This window comes from Apiospora marii (assembly GCF_038362585.1).
Source record: "Apiospora marii strain CBS 49790 chromosome Unknown utg000001l_segment0_segment0, whole genome shotgun sequence".
In the NCBI taxonomy this organism is placed as follows: Eukaryota; Fungi; Ascomycota; class Sordariomycetes; order Amphisphaeriales; family Apiosporaceae; genus Apiospora; species Apiospora marii.
This window is the reverse complement of record NW_027117372.1, coordinates 1,197,774-1,218,323: the sequence shown is the minus strand read 5'-3', so window position 1 is coordinate 1,218,323 and position 20,550 is coordinate 1,197,774. Positions and strand designations below refer to the sequence as shown.

Here is a 20,550-nt window from a genome sequence, read left to right as displayed (position 1 = left end):
CTACTTCTCCAGGAAATTGTTCAGGGTCAGCTCCGTGGGCCCTCCTTCTTCTACGTGCTCCGGCATGACGACACGCAGGCCGAACCGGGCCCGGTCCCCATCCGCCTCGGGGAAGTAAAGGGCTTCGAAAAGATGCAACCAGCCCAGCCACCAGTTTCTGTAGCGGGGGCTGGGGGGGCAGCTCTTGAAGCCGACCAGGGCAACCTCGCGCAGTTCCGTGATCCCCAAGAGCATGCCGAGGATGTTGTAGAGACTGCCGGTGGCCATGTCGCCGCCCCGGCACTCGACTATCAGCTTCTGGATCGGGTATTGCGCGGCGAGGAAGACTGAGTCGCGGTGGGCTGCTAGGCGAACCGTGTCGACGTCGAAATTGACCCATTGATATCGAAAGGGACAATACGGACCGTTCCGGGATTTCACGTAGTGGAACTTGAGGGCATAATCTCGCGACTCGCTGCAAACGTCTAACAGGGCGGGATTCCGAGATCGGCTCACAAGGTGATAGTCGAGATGGAAAACAAACTCTCGAGGCTCTATGCTTAGAGACCAGATTTGTTGGCGGAGCTCTGGCGGCAGACGCGAAAACGGGTGGAATTCACGCGTTCTCGAAGGGCTGTCTTCTTTGACATCTTCGAACTGAGGAGGCTGGGAAGAGGCGGTGTTGCGGCAGGTGTCAATGGGTAGTGACATTATGATGATGGCTTTGTATTTCGTATAGCTCACGTTGGAGGTCGTTTCACTATTAAAGTAATAATATCAAGGGGGAGAGGGAATAGAGAACTATATTTTTTATATACAACAGAGTTGAAATTAAGTTTTTGTTTCTCTTGAAAACTGGAGACTATAATAAAAATAACATCCGGGGCGCTCCACAAGGGATTCCAAGCCGGTGAAATGCCTGCTTGTGAGGTTTCCTGGATTCGCGGAAGCGATTCTTGCAATACGTTTACGCCAAAGTTACCAGTCTTTGCTATTATATTCATATCGCCCCCTAAAGGATCTTGGTGGTACCATGATGTAGGTGAAGCGATGGTTATTTTGGAATTTCCGAAGTCTTGTGGTGAGCACGCCAGAAGTCCACGGAGCCACAGCACAGTAAAATTGTCGGCGTCTTCGATTGCTGCAGTCTGCCTTCGAGAAGTCCAAGGTATCCTCGTGGCGACACTAAAACTGGCTGAAGAGACATCACGAAAATATCCGACATCCATCCCGGTATCACCCTGAAGCATGTAGCTGAGGTCGGCCCTCTTATCAAGACGTTGCCAATTCTTGTTGAAAAATAAGATTTCTACGGGTGCTATAAGTTCCTTCAACATCCAACTGCGTTGTAGTCGCCTACACAGGAACTCTCGTCGCGGGTATGGACATCTTCAAGGTAAGTATAGTAGATTTGCGACTGCTTGTACTAACGATACATGGAGTTGACCTGCTCCGACAGCTCGGCACTACTTTGCCGTCAGTGCAGCATCTATTTGAGATTCCCAAATGTTGGTGGGCACCGACTCGGAAAATACTGATGCAGACGGTGGTTGCTGTCGTAGCGCCTTACGTGCCCAGCTACACCCACTTTATCCCATCCTCCAAAGCCTCCTTTGAATATAGGGTAATATCTTATATCCACGCATGCGATGAAGGCCGTCCAAGTGTAGCTGCTTCCAGTTATCGTGAAAAGCCCCGAATTGGGCGTCTAAGGCGTAGGTATATTCGTCAACCCACGTGTATACTTTACATAAGCGTTAATGTCTCTAGCTCCAAGTGCTCCCCTGACCGTTCAAAGATTTCACCTTCCATTAAGCCTTCAATGTAGCACTCCCCGATAACGACCCGAAATTCCAAATCCTCTGCTTTTCCAAGCCATCGAAGGACCAAAGGCACTGAGCACCCAGAGACCATCGCTATGTGATCCCCTTCTTGCGCTGCCAGGGGCACGATTCCTACCGAATTCTCCGTGAAAGCAACCCGGCGTTGGTTAGAGAACATAAAGCTCATCGACTTGGCAACCTCGTCCGAAATTCTACTTTCTTCAACCGGAATATGAGATCTTTCGTCTTCGACCTTCGTCGAGGAGTTACGGGGCCTACACATCTGGCGTGCTTTAGCGATCCAGGAATCAGTCGCGTGGCAGACGACGCCACCCGATACCCGCCGGCTACCGGTCATGACCCGGAGCATGGTGTCATCCAGCGAGCCATCATCGTTTATGTGATTCTCCATCCCCGGCGATTCGGGAGAAAAGTCAACAACGAGCTTATAGAACCACCCCTCGGGCTCGTGAATTATCTGGGTCTCGAACCCAGGTCTCATGTGGATGATTTTGTCCACGATCAAGCCGGCGAACTTCATTGGAACGGTCCCGTTAGGATTGTGAGGCCCACTGAAAGGGATTTGTTTCGGTAGGAAGGCCTTCCCGGGCGGCCCGATGCAAAGTAAACGGCTCCATTGTGGTACCTGAAACGATGGCTCGGGTCGTGTGTCGTATCCGACGTCCTCGCACATACATGGCAGAAATCGGAGTCGGCACAGTCTAGGCATTTCAGTCCCGCTCCAACAATGTTTTTATCACAACCATCACACACTTTCGGGCCCATCCATCCCTCGTGGTCAGGGGTTAGCCTTTGCAGAAACTGGCCGAAGGTTGTAAATGATCGGGTGTTATATCCGTGGAGGAGGTGGATATGCTGCGGGGATTGCGCAGGACCCCTCTGGTCATACTGCTGGACTTCTTGGCAATTTTCATAAAGAATGGGCGTGAAATCAGTGGCCTGAGGGCCAAACCATGGAATCCAGCCAGACCTATAATCCGCTGATATCATAGCCTCGAAGTTGTGTGCATGCCGTCCGATGATGTCTAAGGATGAGCCGTGACTCATAATATGCAAGGTGGCCTTTTTGTAGATGGAGATAGGCGTATTCTGGTCCGAGTAGTCCGGGAACCATTCCGATGGTGCTATGTCGGACGCCATCGAAACGAAAGCATAGATACCATCTCTCGGATCATACGAGGCAAAACCCGAGAACTTATCCAACAGATGTTCCAGGGTGCATCCTGACACGTCTCCAGTCTGCCACGAGAGATAAGCAGACCAAAGACGCTCTAGCCTATCAATTGCATCTATTTCGGGTGATGGCAGGGGATGAGGGCGGTCCGGGTCCAGATTGCAGATGTTTGTGTCCTTCTCGTCCTCACCTAGGTACAATGGCGTCTCCTTGAGAAATAGTATCAGGGTAAGTAGAGGTTGGAAGGTCTGGTGACGAAAGCCTATCCAGAAGTCCTTGGCTCCAGAAAGGACGAACTCCTGTACTATCCAGCGCCGTGTGAACCACGGACGAGAGATGATGTCGTATATGGCTTTCCAGGAGGATTGGGGAACCGTGGATAGATCGTAATCGGTAAGAGCATCCTGGGCTTCTGGAGATCCAGGGGACCAGCCAGACGCTTCGCAGAAAGTACAAAACCAGTCGATAAGATCCATGGCATCGGCACTGTTCTCCGACGAATCCCCTAGCCATACGAAGACGTGTTTATCCCGGTAGATCCTGTCCATAGTGCGCACCTGATGACCCTTCTCGTTGTTATCCGTCTAGTTAATGCATATTGCATCGACCCAGATGTACTGCTCCCCCAGGGAGGTGCGGGCTTGCCGTAAAAGGGCCTCGAGGTTTGGTCGGATGGCGAATCGGGTCCATACTTGCTGTCTGTGGTTTTGGATCATCAATTGTGATGATGCCTTCTCGGTGCCCCACGTGTACGAGACCGGTCGGTACGGGGGAGCAGCTTCTCGTCGAAATACGGACAGAGTCGCATGTAAATCCTGTTTATGGCATTCCGCGGGGTGGAGTTGCAGGAGCCTTAAACAATTTTCTGGGTCTTCGAGTGGGGTGTAAAGAAATCCTGGTAGTGAAGCCATCGCGATGGACAGCGGGAAGTGTGGAAAGGTGTAAGGAAGGATAAAGGTGTTTGGGAGAGTGAATGCGGTAGCCTTGGTATGAAACGAAAGAAAAAGAAAAGAAAAAAGAAGTTAACGCATTCTTGACCTATGCTTCCAATGGGGTTTTGTGTCACTGGGCAGGTAGGCAGGCGTAAACGAATCTGCGGCCGTGCAGGCACGGTACAATAGTACAGACGCCAAGGCATATAGAAAGGATAAGCCACACTTCCTCACCACGGCGTCGTGCTACCATGCAAGTCGGCATCCAGTACGAATGGAAGGCATTGCAAAGCTTTTCACCACAGCCACCTCGTAGTCTATTCCAAACACGTGGCACCGGGTACGCCTTGGGGCCAGCGATGCCTAACGCCAGTCGCCTGCTGATGGCCTTCAGGTCGTAGAACGGCTTCCCGGTGAGAACAGAGGCCCGGGAACCGTTGCGCGTTCAATTACCTTCGTAGTCCCAGGCCGCACTGTACATAGTGATTCTGCCTTGGCGTACAATTTCTGTTTGTTTGTCAATACCCCTCACACACACACACACACACACTATCTCTTACCAAACACAAACAAATAACACGCCCCCCTCTCCATCGACATGAAGCAAAAGAAACAACGACTCACTGGTATTCCCAGAAGGCTGAAGTCCCCGGGCTCCAGCGGAAGCGGCACTGGATGTCGACGTCGCCCTTGTAAACGCTAAAGAGGTAGTTGGGGATGGCGTCTGGTGTGGTTAATGTATAGCAACTTTCAGTCTGTCACGGGGTGTACTCGCACTATAGGACCCGCCGTCCGGGTCGTCGCGGTCGAGGAATTGGTAGGCCAACCAGTAGACATAACACGTACCATTACTCGTAGATTATGCAGGTATCCTAAATGCCACGTAGACAAGCCATAGAGGTGGCATATTAAGAAAAGAGTCGAAGCTAACAGGTAATATCATATTAGTTAGAAGACTGAGTCATTAGGGCACTTAACGCCGAGGAACGTTCAACATTAAGGCTGGCCACAATAACATTAACTTAAACATACGATCTACTATTATAGGACTCCCCTAGCCCTTATTATAAGTTTCATTATCTAATTATATTATTAACCCACAGTCGGCGCTAAAATGAAGAAACATATTCACTCTAATCATACCCCAAATGCTATCCCAAGTCCCAAAACCCGCTACACCGTGAGCTGCTTCGCTGGCTACAGGTACCTTTGAGAAGGGGGACGACCCCGGTGTTATGGTCTTATACTCATGATAGATTGAAAGATCAATGGTCGGCATGAAGGAGGTTTGGCGGCATTCTTGATACCCATATACCCACCCGAAGACTTCTCTGTAAACGCTTTGGATCTCGGACAGGCCCAAGTGATGGTGGGCCCGATTTCCGATCCCTGCAAGACCACGCTTTTGAGGAGCATCTCCTTTACAGAACCAACCGCACACCGGTAGGGACTTCCAACGAGTGTCTCTCAAGCTCCGATGATAAGAAAAGCCCGCCAACCCCTAGTCCCCTGACATTTCCATACGAGACATACCGAACCGGCAAGGTTCCCCGGGATATTGCTTGTGTCGCTAATCAATTGCGGGGAGAAATGCGGACCTCGTTTGTGAGCAGACCCAATGGGCACCCCCAACTACGCAACTCCCCCGACCCCTCCTTTCAAGTAGATATCCGGCCCATGCCGCAGAGACGTGTCTTGGCGTGGCCAACGCGGGATACAATACCCAGTTCGCCTCTTGATGCGGGGGATAAACATGCTCTGAAGAGCTTCGTCGAGACCGGTCTAGGATTTCCAGAGACATCTGGAGTTTAGCAACCTTGCCACGATAGCTACAGTGTTGCCAGCTAGACATACGTACAGACCAGAGTCCTTGTAGGCATCTATTTGCAACTTACAATGGGCAGCTCAAACAAGCACGTCGTCTTCGACGTAGTCGGTAAGTACTCACATAAACCAGGACAGGGATGTGGACTACATAACCAAGCCAAACGGCTAATGCCGCGCCTGATCACCCCTAGGGACCCTGGTGGACTACGAAGCCTTCTACGAAGCCATCGAAGCGCGCCTAGGCCCCAAGCTCCGCGCCCAGCACATCGGCCCCCGCATCTTCGGCTACGCCTGGATGGAGGCCGGCGAGAAGGAGTACACCTACCTCAGCATGTCGGGCCGGTACGTCCCCTACTTCGACGTCTTCGGCGCCATCTTCTACCGCACCCTGCGGCAGGCCGGGGTCGCGGGGGACCCGCGCGCCTTCGCCACCGACGACGACCGCGCCGTCCTCCTGGCGGCCTACGGCGCGCTGCGGCCCCGCCCGGGCGTCGCCGAGTGCTTCCGCAGGCTGCGGGACGGCGGCTACACCGTCTGGGCCCTCACCTCGGGCGGCGTCGAGAGGGTCTCGGGCTACCTCCGCAACGGCGGCGTTGACATCCCGCCCGAGAACTTCGTGTCATGCGATACCATCGGCGTGGGCAAACCTGCCCCCGCCGTCTACGAGCACGTGCTCAAGAAGTTCCCGACCGAGAACCTGGATGCTTGGTTTGCGGCGGGCCACATGTGGGATGCGTCCGCCGCGCGACGGACTGGGTGAGTAGTACCGTTGTACCCTCCGCATACGGACGATATTCTGTGCGGTGACAACTGCTGACTTGGTGAATGCCACCGTGGACAGCTTCAAGGGCGCTTGGGTGTCTCTTTGGGAAAAGGAGATGTGCTCTGATATCTTCGGGGACATGGATGTCGTGGCCGATAGTCTACCGGAGATGGCTGACGGTATAGTGGCGTTCAAGGGATAGCCAGCGTTGCTATTGACTATCCATCAACCCAGATGCAGTCCTGAGCAAGTGATTCCCTAGATGCCAGCAGATTGGTCGACTGGCTTCTCATGAAAATGTGTTTATAAAGAAGAGAACCCGCCAATTGACACATGAATGAGATTGATGTGGCGAATATAAGACCGCACAGGCATGATGGTTGCTCAACCGGAATCAAGCTGAGCACGTGGTATTGTATCCAAAGGCTGACAGGCAACCTGCTAATGGCGCATATCAAGATACCACTCACAACTTGATCCAAGCCCAGTAGTCTATAGTTTGGCTCTCACATTTCCGTGCCCGCCCTGCAGTATCTCGTTCTTGGTGGAATCAAGACGCTCTTGAGTAGCACGGTATACCCCCGGCATGCCCGTGTCTTCGAACTTCGTCCCATGCAGTAGCATATCCACGATGCCCTTTGCCGAGCGAAAGATCACGGGCATACCGTGTCCAGAAAAGCCTGCAAGAACCATTTGGCCTGGCTTCCCCGGCACTTCGCCGACGTGCGGCATGAAGTCCGAACTGTAGCCCATGACTGAGACGACCGTGTTAGCCAGAGCTTGAGATTGAGATAGAGGGGACTCCACGAAGACGGTTGGTCACTTACTGCCAGTCCATATCTTATCCACCTTTGTGTCACAGTCTTCCCAACCGATGAAGGTCCGCTGCATGAGCTCGTCAAAGTGAGACTTGGCGGGCTCGATGAGTTTGCTGTCGTCGACCACGTCGTACCAGTGCGAAGAGTCATTCCAGAACTTGACCCGGGCACCTCCGACGACGATGCTCCCATCGGCTCGGGGAATTAAGTAATCGTACATCGCGGGACCATAACGGATGCTGTACGAATATGGCAGGAATGGAGCCGGGCGAGCCTTGTCGGGCACGATGCGGCTGCAGATCCCCCTGACGGGCACAATGTGGTCCTTGAATTGCGGGGCGACCTTGGCCGTGAAGCCATTGGTGGCCAGGAGAACCTTCTTGGCCTTTATGCTGCCTCGGTCGGTCGTGACTAGCCAGCGGCCATCCGGTAACGGGGACTCGGACACATGCGTGACGGGGGTATGGGTCTGCAGGTTGGCACCTCTCCTCACAGCACCCTGCAGGAGATGCAGCACCAGCTTGTATGGCCACAGGTGAGCGGCACTGAAGTTGAAGCACGATAATGCCCCCTTTACACCCGAAATCTATCGGGGGTTTTGCTTATCAGAACATGGCACACTTTAGCACGACACATTTAAAAGAAGGGACTCACCCGCTCGGCATCCTTGCCGTAGGCATGATACACGTCTTTCAAGTCGGCAGCACCCGACTTACTCAGCTCCAGGAAAGCCTCGTGGGAGTCCTTGGCCAAACTTGGATCCAAAATGGCGTCACACGCTCTGGACATGACAAAATCGCAGTCAATGTTCTCCTTTTCCACCAGGTCCTTGATCGCGAAGAGCTGTGAGGCTTCATACGCTGCTACCGCAACCGCGGCCTTTATGCCATACTTCTTGGTATTCTTCGTCACATTGAAGTAGACGTCGGGCTTTACGTGGCCGCCTGCTCATCACGTAAGTTTATAGAACGGTGCAGCGCACAATATGGTGTGGCTTACCATTCCTGCCTGTGGCGCCCGAGCATGCCTCTCGAGCGTCTAAGATAGTCACTGAAGGGGGTGATGGGTTGTCTTTGTAGATGAAATGGGCCAGCGAGGAGCCGGAGAAACCAGCACCAATGATAACAATATCAGACTCAGCCGGCAGACTGGGTGTGGTACGGTGATTGTCAAGTTCATGGGGCTCGGTCCTCCAGAACGGCAGAGTCGAGTTAGGGACTGGGAGGCCTTCAGGCGACATAGTGAGCTGATCGGTTCCAATGACACCTAGCAAGCTTAGTCAAAAGCCAAGTACTGAACAGCTTTTCTTGGCTTCGGTCTGCAGACTGAGCCAATTGGGACTTAAATCAGCCTCCGTGAAGTAGCCAGTAAGCCTATAGTCAAATTGAAAGGGCAAGAACTGACCCTGAGAAGATGCGTACGAAATCTTCAGCGGTGTGTTATCTTGTCCAAGTTCGAGTTGCCCAGCAGTATTTCAGGGCAATGCCGCTATCGGCTGGCACCTGTAGGCCTTCGATGGGGCGGGCCCACCCACTAAAGCACGCTGTGCAGGTGCGCTACACGGCTGCCCCTGGGGTATCTGCCGGGATTATCCAGGGGTCATCGATGCCAAGGCGCACCCACCATATCGACGGGGCATGATAGGAATCCAAGATTGCATCGTGTCTGCGGTGCATGGCCGTAGATTGAAAGATGAGTTCTTCTGTTATAGGGCTCAGATGAAGGATACGATCTCAATCAGTGTCCAGTATCAAGGATACGGCACAGTAACCTGAAGTGGTGGAAAACCCAAGATAAACCTGGGAATCCCGGAAGCACTCCAGGGCCTACTTAGGCCCGTGGGCATCGTGTCCAGTGCATGAATTTGCTCCGGATATCCGGGGTGGTGGTATAGCTGTCCATGTCCAGCTTCTTCTCGACGACACGGGTGCAAACCATTCGCATATTTCTTCTTCTCGTTCAGGTACTGAACCTTGCGCGGCGTCTCAAGCACCGGACTGCTGAGCAGAGCCAGCGCGTTGGGGAACAGCGTGATGAACCGTCAGATAAGACGAATAGGGAGAACTCTCATTCCCGATACTGTCTGGAGAGCATCTATTTTCAATGAGTTATATGCAGTAGGAACGTAAGTCCGACTTGCATTTGGACCTCGCCAGAGGAATGATTTGATTGATTTCTAATGACAGGCGTTGTTTTTGGATTGACGTAGCCTGCACTCTAAGGCGGTTAATTCTAGTGCATCACAGCAGATTGCTTTGCGAACAGTGCATACTCCCCGCTTTTAGGCGACTCAGTTAGCCGAAGAGATAAGGAACTGCTCGCACTTGCATTAGCAGGGCGGACGCCTTAAGGAGCTTCAACATCTAGAGCTCACCTTGAAAACAATACCCTGATTAGCTTCTTCACCCTCCACGTTAGGTATATTTGTGCATCGGCCCACAACATAGGATTGGCGTACAACTCAATCTGCCTTTGAACGGTCATCGCTATGCTTTTCAACCACAGCGATGCGCCAAAAGAGCCCGCGGCATCCCAGCCGCTGCTCCCACGTGCATCCCGGCCGCGAAACGGAGCAGCGCGTCTCTGGGTCAAGCGTCTCGGCGTAGCCGTCGCCACTACCGGATTTCTCTTGACTCTGCTCAACATATCGCTGCACGACCATAACGGCGGCGGTGATGGCGTCGGTGATGGCCCGAAAGAGGGCGGAGGGGCACCGCCCTTATCTGCCGCGTCGCTCGAAGCCTGCGCCTGGCCCCTGCTGGAACCCCACGTCTCGCTGCTGTCCGTGCCGGCCATCTCGCGCGAAGAGTATCTGTCCCGGCAGGAGACGCTGGCGTCCGCGCTCGCCGCGGCGGGCGCCGACGCCTTCGTGGCGGAGCCCTCGGCCTCGACGGAATACTACGCCAACATCTCGGCGTCCTTTGACCTGTCGGAGCGGCCGTTCCTGATGCTGCTCGAGGCCGAGACGGGCGTCTTCTCGTACCTGGTGCCCCGATTCGAGACCGGGCGCATTGCAGGGCTGGATATGGTGTACGACAACAACGACCGGGGCAACACCAACGGAACTGACGTGGCGGTGGCGTGGGCTGAAGAGGAATCGCCGTACGAGGTGCTGGCGCGCGCACGACCGGAATGGAAGAAGGTCATGCTCGACGAGCACGCGCGCTACATGATCGCGGCGGGCCTGCAGGGCGCCGGGATCGAGGTCGTGCCCATGAGCGAGACGGTGCAGTCGCTGCGGGCCGTCAAGACGGAGGCCGAGATCGCCATTCTGCGGGGGATCAACACCTTCACGCTGGAGCTGGTGCGGTCCGTGCAGAAATGCATCCGCGTCGGCATGGCGCAAGAGGCCGTCGTCGCGGCGTCGCAGAACCTCTTCTCGCGCGCCGGCGTCGGCGAGGGGTTCTGGGCCATCGTCCTGTTCGGCGACCAGGCGGCGTACCCGCACGGCGGCAAGCACGGCAAGACGCTGGCCGAGGGCGAGTTCGCGCTCATCGACATCGGCTCGAAGCTGCGCGGCTACGGGAGCGATGTGACGCGCACGATCCTCCCGTCGGGCGCCGAGGTCAGCGACGAGCTGATGGGCATCTGGCACACCGTCTTTGCCGCGCAGTCGGCGGGCTTCGATCGGATGCGCGTCAACGAGACGTGCTCCGACGTCGATGCGGCCTCGCGGGTCGTCGTCAAAGAAGCCGGCTACGGCCCGTTCTACACCCATCGGCTGGGCCACGGCCTTGGACTCGAGATGCATGAGCACCCCTATCTCAACGGCGCGAACAGTGAAAAGCTCAAGCTAGGCGAAGTTGTTACGAATGAACCGGTACATCACCCTCCCTACTCACTTCCTTCCATTCTCATGACACAACTAACATCTGCGCTATAGGGTATTTATGTAACCACAGAGCAGGCAAAACCCATTGGGAAGGAAGTCGGGTTTGGAGTCAGACTAGAGGATCCCATTCTGGTTACAGACAAAGGTGGCGAGCCCATGACAGGGCGACGAGCGCGCTCACCCTACGACCCCTGATATGCTCAGGGATAGACTATAGACGCCAAGGCAGAGCTCTCCTCATTCTCGCCAAGGCTTCAGAAGAGCATATAATCATAGATCGTCGCTCCATGCAACCCCCCCTTGCGCCGCTGCAACAAGAATGAATTTCGCAAGGCAAGAGTACGCGGGATCTACCAAAGCCGGTACCATTTCCATATACCCCGCTTGACAAGTCATCACGACCCATGATACATGATCTCGTAGTAAGCGACTGTCGGCAATGGACATGTAACCCCATAATCTATGCCTTTTCCACTTCAAGTGCGGAAACGACCGAGCTAGCTACTGCGGTGGGGAATTAACAGTTAGTTGATGACCCCTGCGGATTATCCGCAGGGGATCCGGGCTCTAGTTCAAGAGAAGAAAGTGGTATAAAGGTGAGAAGAGGGACAGTGTTCATCCCAAATTCTTCTGATAAATAATTTTGTATCAGTTCGCATTTAAAGAAGAATACATTTCAACTTTACGATGACCCAAATATTCTTGTAGGAAATTCCAGCTGTCTGGCGAGTAGTACATGGCTAACTTAACGATAGCATCGGTGGCACAGGGCATGTCGGAGGCGCAGTACTCCATAAGGTGGTCGAAAAACACCCAAATGCGTCTGTGATTGTCCTTGTTCGTGATGATCGAAAGGCAGAGAGATTGGTTTCTAAGTATCCGCAAGTCAAACCACTCATTGGTGACTTGGAGAGTTTCGACTTGATCGAAGCTGCTTCTCGTGAAGCCGATATTGTGATCAACGCCGCACCTGACATCACCCACGACAAGGCCATCGAATCTGCGATCAATGGATGTAAGTGATAATTTGTGTGCTGATTTCAGATATAGTGGCGATCTTGCTAACATGGACCAGTGGCGGCCCGATCAACAAAAGGCTACTACATCCACACTTCGGGGGCTTCTATCATTTGGGACGAGCCAGAGGGCTCCCCAGAGGCGCGCACCTGGGACGATGTTGCCGACATTCAAGACCTCACGGCAATGGAGTTGAACAAGACGCACAGTGTTACTGACAAGGTAAGCATATCCATCATGAAGTCAAGCAGGAGGGCGACCTTGCAATTGAACTGAACGTTGCCATAGCTGGTTCGCAAGGCAGCCGCCGACGTGAATGTGGCCATCATCTCACCTGGGTTCGTCGGCGGCATGAGTCCATCTATTGAGCATCCGACGCCGATCACGACACCTGGATTTGTCCTCACGGCTCGGGCATTCAAGACAGGCTTCCTGATTGCGAAAGGAGAAAACCAGCACTCATGGATCCACGTCGAAGACCTCGCCGACATGTACTTGCTGCTCGTGGAGAAAGCGCTTGCATCGGACCAGAGCTGCTGGGGCGAAGAAGCCTATTACTTTGGGGCTGCGGAGACCGTCACCTTTTCCGACGTGATGCAGGGTCTCGCCCCGGTGCTGCTCAAACATGGCGTTATCGAAAGCGAAAAGATGCAGAGCGTCGATGCGACGGTCGCAGCTAAGGCTAGCATGTACGGCGACAACTACACCGAAGAGACGGCGCCGCCTGCAGAGGATTCCTGGGCCATGCACATCGCGATCTTGTTCGGAATCAACATGCGACTTCAGCCGACGAGAATGACAAAGCTGGGCTGGAAACCGCAAAAGGGATCCATTGTGGAGACGTTCGACGAGGTCTTGAGTAGCTTTTTGCGCGCGGAGAAGAGAGGCTGCTGATAAGGGAGTATGGATAGAGCATTAGTGATGCAGTGTCTCACGGCATCGTACGACACAACAAGCCACATCCGGCAAGCACCTGATGTGTAAGACCAAGCGCCAGGCAATCACCGTGGGATTGCGGGCGGGTGCGGGGGAGGAAACGTGCAAGCGTTTCATCATGCTGACTGGCTGTCACCCGACACGACGGTGGTTCTAGCGGAAACATCATGGCAAATAAGTTCCTCTATAAATCGCATTACTGGAGAGAAGCACACTGTAATGCTGGAAAGAATGCAAGACGAAAACGATTAATGAGTTGGGAAATTTCTGTTTGCAGATGCGTTCGCCGCCGATCAGCAGAGCTACTGTATGTACTGACAGGCGGGCACGTGGGGGAGAATTGGAACAAGTCAGACAGCGCTTTGTTTTATTTATTGAAGGATTGTTCAAATTGAATCGACCACAGCGCTGGTCAGGCACCGTGTAGTACTCACTTTGGTAATTCCAGGGCATGTTACTGGTCTCAGCTGCAGCTTCCAGCCTTAAACCTCCCCTGCTGCTGCTGCTGTCACTCTGCAGTGAGATGTGGCTTGTGCTCCACTTCTTTTTAGTTCTTCTGCTCTTGCCTGTCCCGTCGCAACCAGACAGCTTTTTTTCTATTCGGGATGACAAAAGCTTAATAGAAATCTGGGCGACATTTTCACTCATTCTCTCTTTTGTATCGCATAGATCTCCTGTCTCAGCTACCCAATCCTTCGTATACGCGCTCAACTTCGTATTTGACTGCATTCTCATTGCCTTGCCTGTCTATTTTACACCATCATCCTCTATCTTGACTAAACCCGGCTCTTCCATCGTCCTTCCCCGCTGGTTCAGTGCTGGCTCCTGGCTTTCCCCACGTTATCAGAGCTCAAAGACTCCACCCCCATCGACTGGCGACAGCCAACTTGACTCGACTCGGTGCAGCCATTCGAGCATGTCGCTAGATTCGTTGAATGGTGACAGCACCGGAGACGGCAATGTACATCGTGATCGCCTTGCGCAGCTTCCCGACAACCTGCTGCTGCACATCTTTGATATCCTAGGTCACATCTCCAAGCGCGAACTCTGCAGTGTTTCCCGCCTAAGCAAGAAGTACCACAAACTCAGCGACGCCATTCTTTACAAGAGCATTCTTTTCGAGACGCCCGAACTGCATCTTGTTTTCAGCGACTCCCTCCAGCGCAGACCTCGCCGTGGTTCCGCCATTTACGAGGTCAAGCTGTCCTATCCCTCTTCGGAACTCTCTCAGTTAGCCCTCGATGCGCCCGTCCATGGCTCTCACTATGACCCGTCGCGCTTCGACGGTCTGTCGCGCACACTGTCCATCATGTCAAACCTTGAGACCCTGGACATCGCCGTGCCCGCCGTTCTGCTTCATGGTATCGGAACCTTGTTCAACGGGCCGTTTGACTTGGCCTGTTTGAAGCATTGTTCCTTGTTCTACCAGACCCCCGACGACCAGTACTGGGATCTTCGAGAAAACATCCACATTTTCTCTCACCCGACTCTGGAAACTCTAACAATCAAGCGCGCCAAGCTGGATTACCGGGGTTTTGATTTCCTTGAGCGCCCGCACGAGACCAGTCTCAAAAAACTCCATCTGATTGAATGCGATATCAATGATGATGCGCTTTCCGACATCCTCGAGTTTCCTGAGGCTTTGGAAGACTTCGTGATGACTCAGACTGATGAGCCAGAGCCGCCGCTGGAAGAGAGCTCCGACAATTTCGGCGACTACATTATCGCTTTGGGGTCGCAGGGCCATTCATTAAAGAGCTTAACCATTGACTCACCGACTCTGAGCTGCCGCAAGGCTTTGCGCATGAGGGAGTTTACGGCTCTGAAGACTATGCGCATGAACTGGGATTACCAACTATTTGGGAAGTCCTCCAAGAAGCCACGTCTCCACTCCGTGGGCCTCCCGCCCGAGCTAGAAGTGCTGGAGCTCTTCAACGAACTGGGTCACGATGATGAAGTCACCGAGCTCTTGCTCTACTTGCTCCAGACTAAGAGCATCGTTGCCACGACCTGGAAAAGATTCATAGTCGTTGAAGGCGAGAAAGGAGTGTCCCAAGACGTTATCGATGCGTGCAAATCACAGGACCTGCAACTGGATATCATTGGAGCCATGGATACTGATTAGAAACGGTAGAAAACTTGGATTGCGGCCTGGATCAAGATACAGGATGAATGAAGACGAAGGCAGAGTCGGTGGAAAACCCGTGGTATAGTTGGCTATCAAGACCATGGGGTCTTTCCAGAATATAAAAACAGAGAGCAAAGAAGCTATAGATGATTATAGACTAGATATCCTATATACCAAGTCGGCTGTCGAAACCAGCAATAGAGTGTTGATCAACAGCTACCGCCGTTGACGTGGGGTAATGAGGCTTCAGTGATGAGTGGGGTTGCATCCCGAGCCGCTTGCGGTGGCTTTGTGGAGGGGTGCCAGACGTTATCCATGTCCATACATAGGCTAAGCCATGCCTTTATGTAAAAGGAGGGCAAAGGATGCGACCATGTTTATTCTCAAAGTCGCCTCGGGCCGTTGCATCTTACGGACTGCCACAGCGCGGGTCCGTAGCGACGGGGCGACATTGATGGATGACCCGGAGCCGTGATGATCTCTGGTGCAATGACCGGATTCCTGCTTGAGCTTTGAGTCGAATGTTGAGGCCGAGTTTCCGGACCTATGGGCCCATGAGAGCGGCTTTGGACGTTCGGGTCTACTGAGCAGAAGCTCAGGCGGACTTTGACGCGTGAACCTAAGAAGCAGGTAGGCAATGAGGTTCTGAGCCAGGGGCGAATTGAAATGTGATTGGGCTTCTAAGACGCGGCAAAAATCGCGGGGTTCACCATCTTCGTGTTTAAACTTGTAAGTAAAGGACCTATGGCATAATTTATACATTCTTTGTGCCTGTAATACATAGACGAAGATAGGCAGGTATATACATGTACTTGGATGGGGCAAGGCAACGTGTGGTTGCATTACGCGCCACCCTGTGCTTTTTCCCCCTCAAAAGCAAATGCCAAGTACAGCGAGAAGAGAAGAATGCAGATCTTTGGGATAAAGTAACCAGATCCGCGAGGACCAGTTGTTATTAATAAGTCTTCTTAAATCCTTTGTTGTAACTCAACGCCATTCAGTGGTATTACATCGCGTCCAGAACATGATTCGTATCCCAGATGAGTATCGTATCGTACCGGGCATTCCAACCCGTCTTTCTCTCTCTTCCTCTCTCATTATCTCCCTCCGTCGCCTTCTCACTTACGCGCCTCCGCGTCGTCGTGGCTGTCGTTCGCGGCCGACACACCGAATGAAGGCCCGAAGTTGCACTTATTACTCAGGTTGCGCTGGAGCCGCTGCTCCTCCTTGGCCTCGCGCGTGATGATGCGGGAGAGCCGCCGCTCCTCGTCCTCGCCGGCCACGTTGCTGGTGCTCGAGCTCACGACCGTTCCCTCGCCCGTGGTCGAGGCGCCTTCGCCGCCCTCCTTCTCTTTCTGTCGCTCCTGCTCGTCGCGCTCCCGCTCGTAGGCCAGCGCCGTGGTGACGCGGTCGCTGAACTGCTTGGCCTGGGCCTCCTCGGCGAGCATGGCGTAGTGGGAGCGGCGGAAGACGCCGAGGGCGCTGAGGGCGCAGCTGACGAGCCACCAGGCGAAGAGGACGGGCAGGGCGTAGCGCAGGTGCGGGTTGCAGCCGCGGGACCAGATGTCGAGCAGGGCCTGGTAGACCTCGTGGGAGGGGAAGAGGTAGCCGAGGCGGTAGAAGCCGGGCGACAGCTCGAACGGCAGCAGGATCGACGTGACGTTCATGATGACCCACGAGATGAGGGCCATGGGCACGTACGGCACGGGAAGCCAGATGGTGAAGACGTCGATGACCTGGAAGTTGAGGTGCGCGAACAGCCACAGCAGCATCCAGCTCTGCCCGAACTGCAGCGCGCCCACGTCCCACCCGGCCCGGAACGCCCAGATCATGCCCGTCACGCACACGGACCCGACGAGGCAGTAGGCCGCCGACAGCAGGAACCGGATCACCATGACGCGCGACGGGTGCACGCGCGCGTAGATCTTGAGGTTGGCGTAGAGGCCGTTGATGGCGCCCAGGTAGAAGAACTCCTGGATGAGGATCAGGATGATGACGAGGGTGTTGTAGATGGCGCGCGAGCCCTGGCTGGTCGGCTGGATGTCGTCCTGCTTCAGCTTCCACGGGTTCGCGAAGACGGTCAGGGCCTCGGCGCTCGTGATGCCCTGGATCCGGCCCGTCCCGTCGGCCCGGAAGTAGGCGACGCGCGCGGCCTCGACGAGCGTCTGCACGTTGGACAGCACGGCGGTGTCGGCGACGGTAGAGTAGCGGGCTTCGTTCCAGATGAGGGTGAAGACGTCCGTGGGATCGTAGCCCAGGGCCGGCGGGCCGCCGCCTAGGGCGTCCTGGAGGCGGGAAGAGGCGTTGGAGGAAAGGTAGAGGCCGCCCCAGTACCGCGTCTGGCAGACCGCCGATCGCAGATCCTCCGGGTTCGGGAAGGCGTCCGGCGAGGAGTCGACCAGCGTGGGGAATGAGTCGCCCTTCAATGACTCGAAGGCGGTGCGGACCGCTTCTCCGATAGCGCCGCCATCGTAGTCGACGAAGGCGATATGGATGTTGTGCGTGTGCTCGGTCTGCTGGTAGAGGGAACCGAAACAGTAGGCGAAGAGACCCAGGAACAGGAGCTGCAGCAGGATAAAGTTCTTGATGGCGATCTTGAAGAAGGCCTTACCAAGCCCCGAGTGCTCGCCCCAGCCGATGCGGTTGTCCGTGGATTTGGTGTAGTGCCACACCATGATGATGCTTGCCTTCTTTCGGTCGTGGATATGACTAACAAAAGGGCCAGGACCACACGGGTTCAGCCGTTCAGCAGAGCCAGACAGAACAGCTGATCTGGGCAAGGGGCGCATTTTGTCAAGCAAAACGGCTTGATCGGGAAGACGGTGAAATTTCTGGGGTGGAGTGATGGTGGAGTTGGTTTAGGCCCCTTTCACCTTTTGACCGGGTCCTCGGGCGGCCCCATCTCGCGATGACGCCAAATCAGGTTTCTAGCTTGTCGCAGCTATTTTCAATCCCAGCTAACCGGCCCACCCACGATGCTACAGGTTCCTCCGAACAGATCCGAAGGTCCCGGCGGAGCGGTCGCTGCCTTCTCACTACTGTTCTCACCACCAACACTTCGTACCATCTATCGTCAGTAGGAATGGCTTCTCTGTTTTTGGCGTTTCTAGACTCGAAACTAACATATATAATGCGGCAAGGATGTAACGTGGTTTGTATGGTTGTAAAACATTAGGAACTAGGATCATCATCACGTTTTACTCAAGGATACCTTGTCTGATTAATTGATCAGGCCGTAAAGTGAGCAAGTAGTAATCCATGTATATATATACACGAGATGTTTCTATGGTCGCTGCGCATCAAGCAAGCTATATACAAGAAATATTCAACAGAGGTTCCCAAGCGGGACACCCCAACAGCTGGGGCTAAGGAGCTTTGCTGCTCTACACATGAGCGCAATACTTAGCAAGAAGCCGGGCTGGGCACGTTTCTGCACTTGTCCGGGTCCGCCTTGCCGCCGGTGATCTTGACGCCGCTCCACTTCCAGTTGGAGCAGGCGCCCTTGGCGCAGAGGATGTAGACGGGGTCGGCCTTGGCGCCGACGGAGCCGGTAACGCCGTCGAGGCTGATGTCGGTGATGGGGACGCCGTCGGTGGGCGTGCCGGTGGGCGAGCCGTTCTCGTAGTCCTGCTGGATGACGATGCCGTACTTGGCAATGTTGGTCAGGGTGACGTCCTTGTACTCGACGTCCGAGACGGAGCCCGTGGCGCCCGAGACCGTCTTGATGCGCACGCCGTTGTCCGAGTCGGCGATGGACGTCGACAGCACGCGCACGCCCTTGACCACGTTGTCCTTGCGCCCGCCGACCGAGCCGATCGACACGCCGTGGCCGCCCGAGCACTTGCCGCCCGTGAAGGTGATGTTGGTGCCGCTGTTGACGGCCAGGCAGTCGTCCTGGTTCTTGATGTTGGCGCCCGAGATGTAGACGCCGTCCGAGGAGCCGACGTCGAAGGCGTCCGTGTTGTGTCCGCCCTGCTTGTCACCGTCGCTGTTGTCGATAGTGATGTCGTACACGCCGAGGTTCTTAGCACCGTTGATGCTGAAGCCCTGAACGGGGGTGTTCTTCACATTGAGTCCCTTGATGTTGGAGTCAATGAGCTTGTGTGCGTAGAAGAACCTATCATACCGGTTAGTTTTTACACGGTGTCACTCTCATTTTTCCTACGATGTGGTAACATACTTGGGCTTCTTGGTGCCGCCGTTGCTGCCCTTGGTGTCCCACCACTTGGCGCCGTTGCCGTCGATGACGTGGCCCTCGGCGCCGTCGATGAGAATGTTGCTGCCGGAGAAGGACAGGAGCGGGCCCTTCCAGGCCTTGAAGCCGAACGAGGTGGTGCCCTTGAAGGTGACGTGGGTGCCGTCCTTGAGGCCCGTCATGTCCAGCGTCTTGCCGGCGGGGACCGAGATGCCGTCGAGCACGATGGTCGAGCACGACGACTTGCCCTTCATGGCGGCGGCGGCATCGGTGAAGGTGCAGCTGTCGGCGCGGGGCTCCATGACGGCGGCGGGCATGGCGGCGGCCTGGAGGGCGGCGGCGGCGCAAAGGCCGAAGGCGGTCTTGGCGTGCATGATGATGATGGTGGTGGTGGTGGTGGTTTTGGTAGTGCTGGCCAAGCAAGATCCTATAGTAGGGTGTATAACGTCGGGTAAGATGTGGCGAAAAGAGTGAGTACAACGCAGTATACTAGTAAACGAAAGTAAATAAGTCGTGGTTGGCTCAGCCAAGTCTTGGCAGGTACGGGATGTAACGAAGGGAACGGCAACTACTATATCAGAAGGCTTGGTAGAAGGAAAGCTGAAGCGTAAGTTACCAGCCGGCAGCCGCGTTCTTATATATCTAGCCCTTACCCATCGCGGAGGTGGATGGATGGAGCCGCCGTTCGTTTTTCTGGGAGCATGGGGGAGAGGGAGAAGAGGGGACGAAGTGAGCTGGTGCCGCACTACCGGCTCCAACAGCCACTTCCTTGGGCTGGCCCCAGTCGAGCGCGCCGAGGTTTGGATGGCAGATGTCTCTATTTGGTGCAAGATACGGCAATGCTAGCAAGAAGCCCAGGGATCAGTTCGCGACGGGCATGGGAGCCGACGTAAGCAGGTGGGAACTATCACAGCTAGCGGCGGGAATTGAAGGTGGTGATAGCGAAGTTCGGACGGCGGCAGGGGTTCGACACGATGATATTCCCCCAATGAGAGGGCGAGCTTGGGAGTTCTTGCATGGCCATCTCCCACCGAACAAGGCTAACATGACATGGTTGATGGAAATTACCAAGTATCCATCAGCCGGTTGGTACAAGTTTCACGAC

The 20,550-nt window shown here is 54.7% G+C and overlaps 9 protein-coding genes across 9 annotated transcripts; 4 read left to right on the top strand and 5 right to left on the bottom strand.

Annotated features, from left to right (window-relative positions):
* On the bottom strand, window positions 1-690 carry PG985_000413 (uncharacterized protein; the record flags this gene model as incomplete). Its single annotated transcript, XM_066820182.1, has 1 exon — window positions 1-690. The coding sequence occupies one exon, from the start codon at window positions 688-690 to the stop codon at window positions 1-3; it is 690 nt and encodes a 229-aa protein (XP_066691061.1).
* Window positions 691-1,725: 1,035 nt separating this feature from the next.
* PG985_000412 (uncharacterized protein) lies at window positions 1,726-3,908 on the bottom strand (the record flags this gene model as incomplete). The annotated part of the gene is given in 3 exon segments (XM_066820181.1): window positions 1,726-2,487; window positions 2,499-3,581; window positions 3,606-3,908. 3 exon segments carry the CDS (start codon window positions 3,906-3,908, stop codon window positions 1,726-1,728), a joined length of 2,148 nt encoding a protein of 715 aa, XP_066691060.1.
* Window positions 3,909-5,825: 1,917 nt separating this feature from the next.
* Window positions 5,826-6,721, top strand: PG985_000411 (uncharacterized protein; the record flags this gene model as incomplete). Its single annotated transcript, XM_066820180.1, has 3 exons — window positions 5,826-5,865; window positions 5,948-6,512; window positions 6,598-6,721. 3 exons carry the CDS (start codon window positions 5,826-5,828, stop codon window positions 6,719-6,721), a joined length of 729 nt encoding a protein of 242 aa, XP_066691059.1.
* A 290-nt stretch (window positions 6,722-7,011) lies between these two features.
* PG985_000410 (Gamma-glutamylputrescine oxidoreductase) lies at window positions 7,012-8,577 on the bottom strand (the record flags this gene model as incomplete). The annotated part of the gene is made up of 4 exons (XM_066820179.1): window positions 7,012-7,298; window positions 7,347-7,923; window positions 7,992-8,281; window positions 8,337-8,577. The coding sequence occupies 4 exons, from the start codon at window positions 8,575-8,577 to the stop codon at window positions 7,012-7,014; spliced, it is 1,395 nt and encodes a 464-aa protein (XP_066691058.1).
* A 1,248-nt stretch (window positions 8,578-9,825) lies between these two features.
* PG985_000409 (X-Pro dipeptidase) lies at window positions 9,826-11,364 on the top strand (the record flags this gene model as incomplete). The annotated part of the gene is made up of 2 exons (XM_066820178.1): window positions 9,826-11,157; window positions 11,221-11,364. The coding sequence occupies 2 exons, from the start codon at window positions 9,826-9,828 to the stop codon at window positions 11,362-11,364; spliced, it is 1,476 nt and encodes a 491-aa protein (XP_066691057.1).
* A 492-nt stretch (window positions 11,365-11,856) lies between these two features.
* On the top strand, window positions 11,857-13,080 carry PG985_000408 (uncharacterized protein; the record flags this gene model as incomplete). Its single annotated transcript, XM_066820177.1, has 4 exons — window positions 11,857-11,873; window positions 11,925-12,184; window positions 12,245-12,408; window positions 12,475-13,080. 4 exons carry the CDS (start codon window positions 11,857-11,859, stop codon window positions 13,078-13,080), a joined length of 1,047 nt encoding a protein of 348 aa, XP_066691056.1.
* Window positions 13,081-14,038: 958 nt separating this feature from the next.
* Window positions 14,039-15,247, top strand: PG985_000407 (F-box domain-containing protein; the record flags this gene model as incomplete). Its single annotated transcript, XM_066820176.1, has 1 exon — window positions 14,039-15,247. One exon carries the CDS (start codon window positions 14,039-14,041, stop codon window positions 15,245-15,247), a length of 1,209 nt encoding a protein of 402 aa, XP_066691055.1.
* Window positions 15,248-16,368: 1,121 nt separating this feature from the next.
* On the bottom strand, window positions 16,369-18,039 carry PG985_000406 (uncharacterized protein; the record flags this gene model as incomplete). Its single annotated transcript, XM_066820175.1, has 1 exon — window positions 16,369-18,039. One exon carries the CDS (start codon window positions 18,037-18,039, stop codon window positions 16,369-16,371), a length of 1,671 nt encoding a protein of 556 aa, XP_066691054.1.
* A 613-nt stretch (window positions 18,040-18,652) lies between these two features.
* On the bottom strand, window positions 18,653-19,819 carry PG985_000405 (family 28 glycoside hydrolase; the record flags this gene model as incomplete). The annotated part of the gene is made up of 2 exons (XM_066820174.1): window positions 18,653-19,367; window positions 19,431-19,819. 2 exons carry the CDS (start codon window positions 19,817-19,819, stop codon window positions 18,653-18,655), a joined length of 1,104 nt encoding a protein of 367 aa, XP_066691053.1.
* Between the last annotated feature and the right edge of the window lie 731 nt (window positions 19,820-20,550).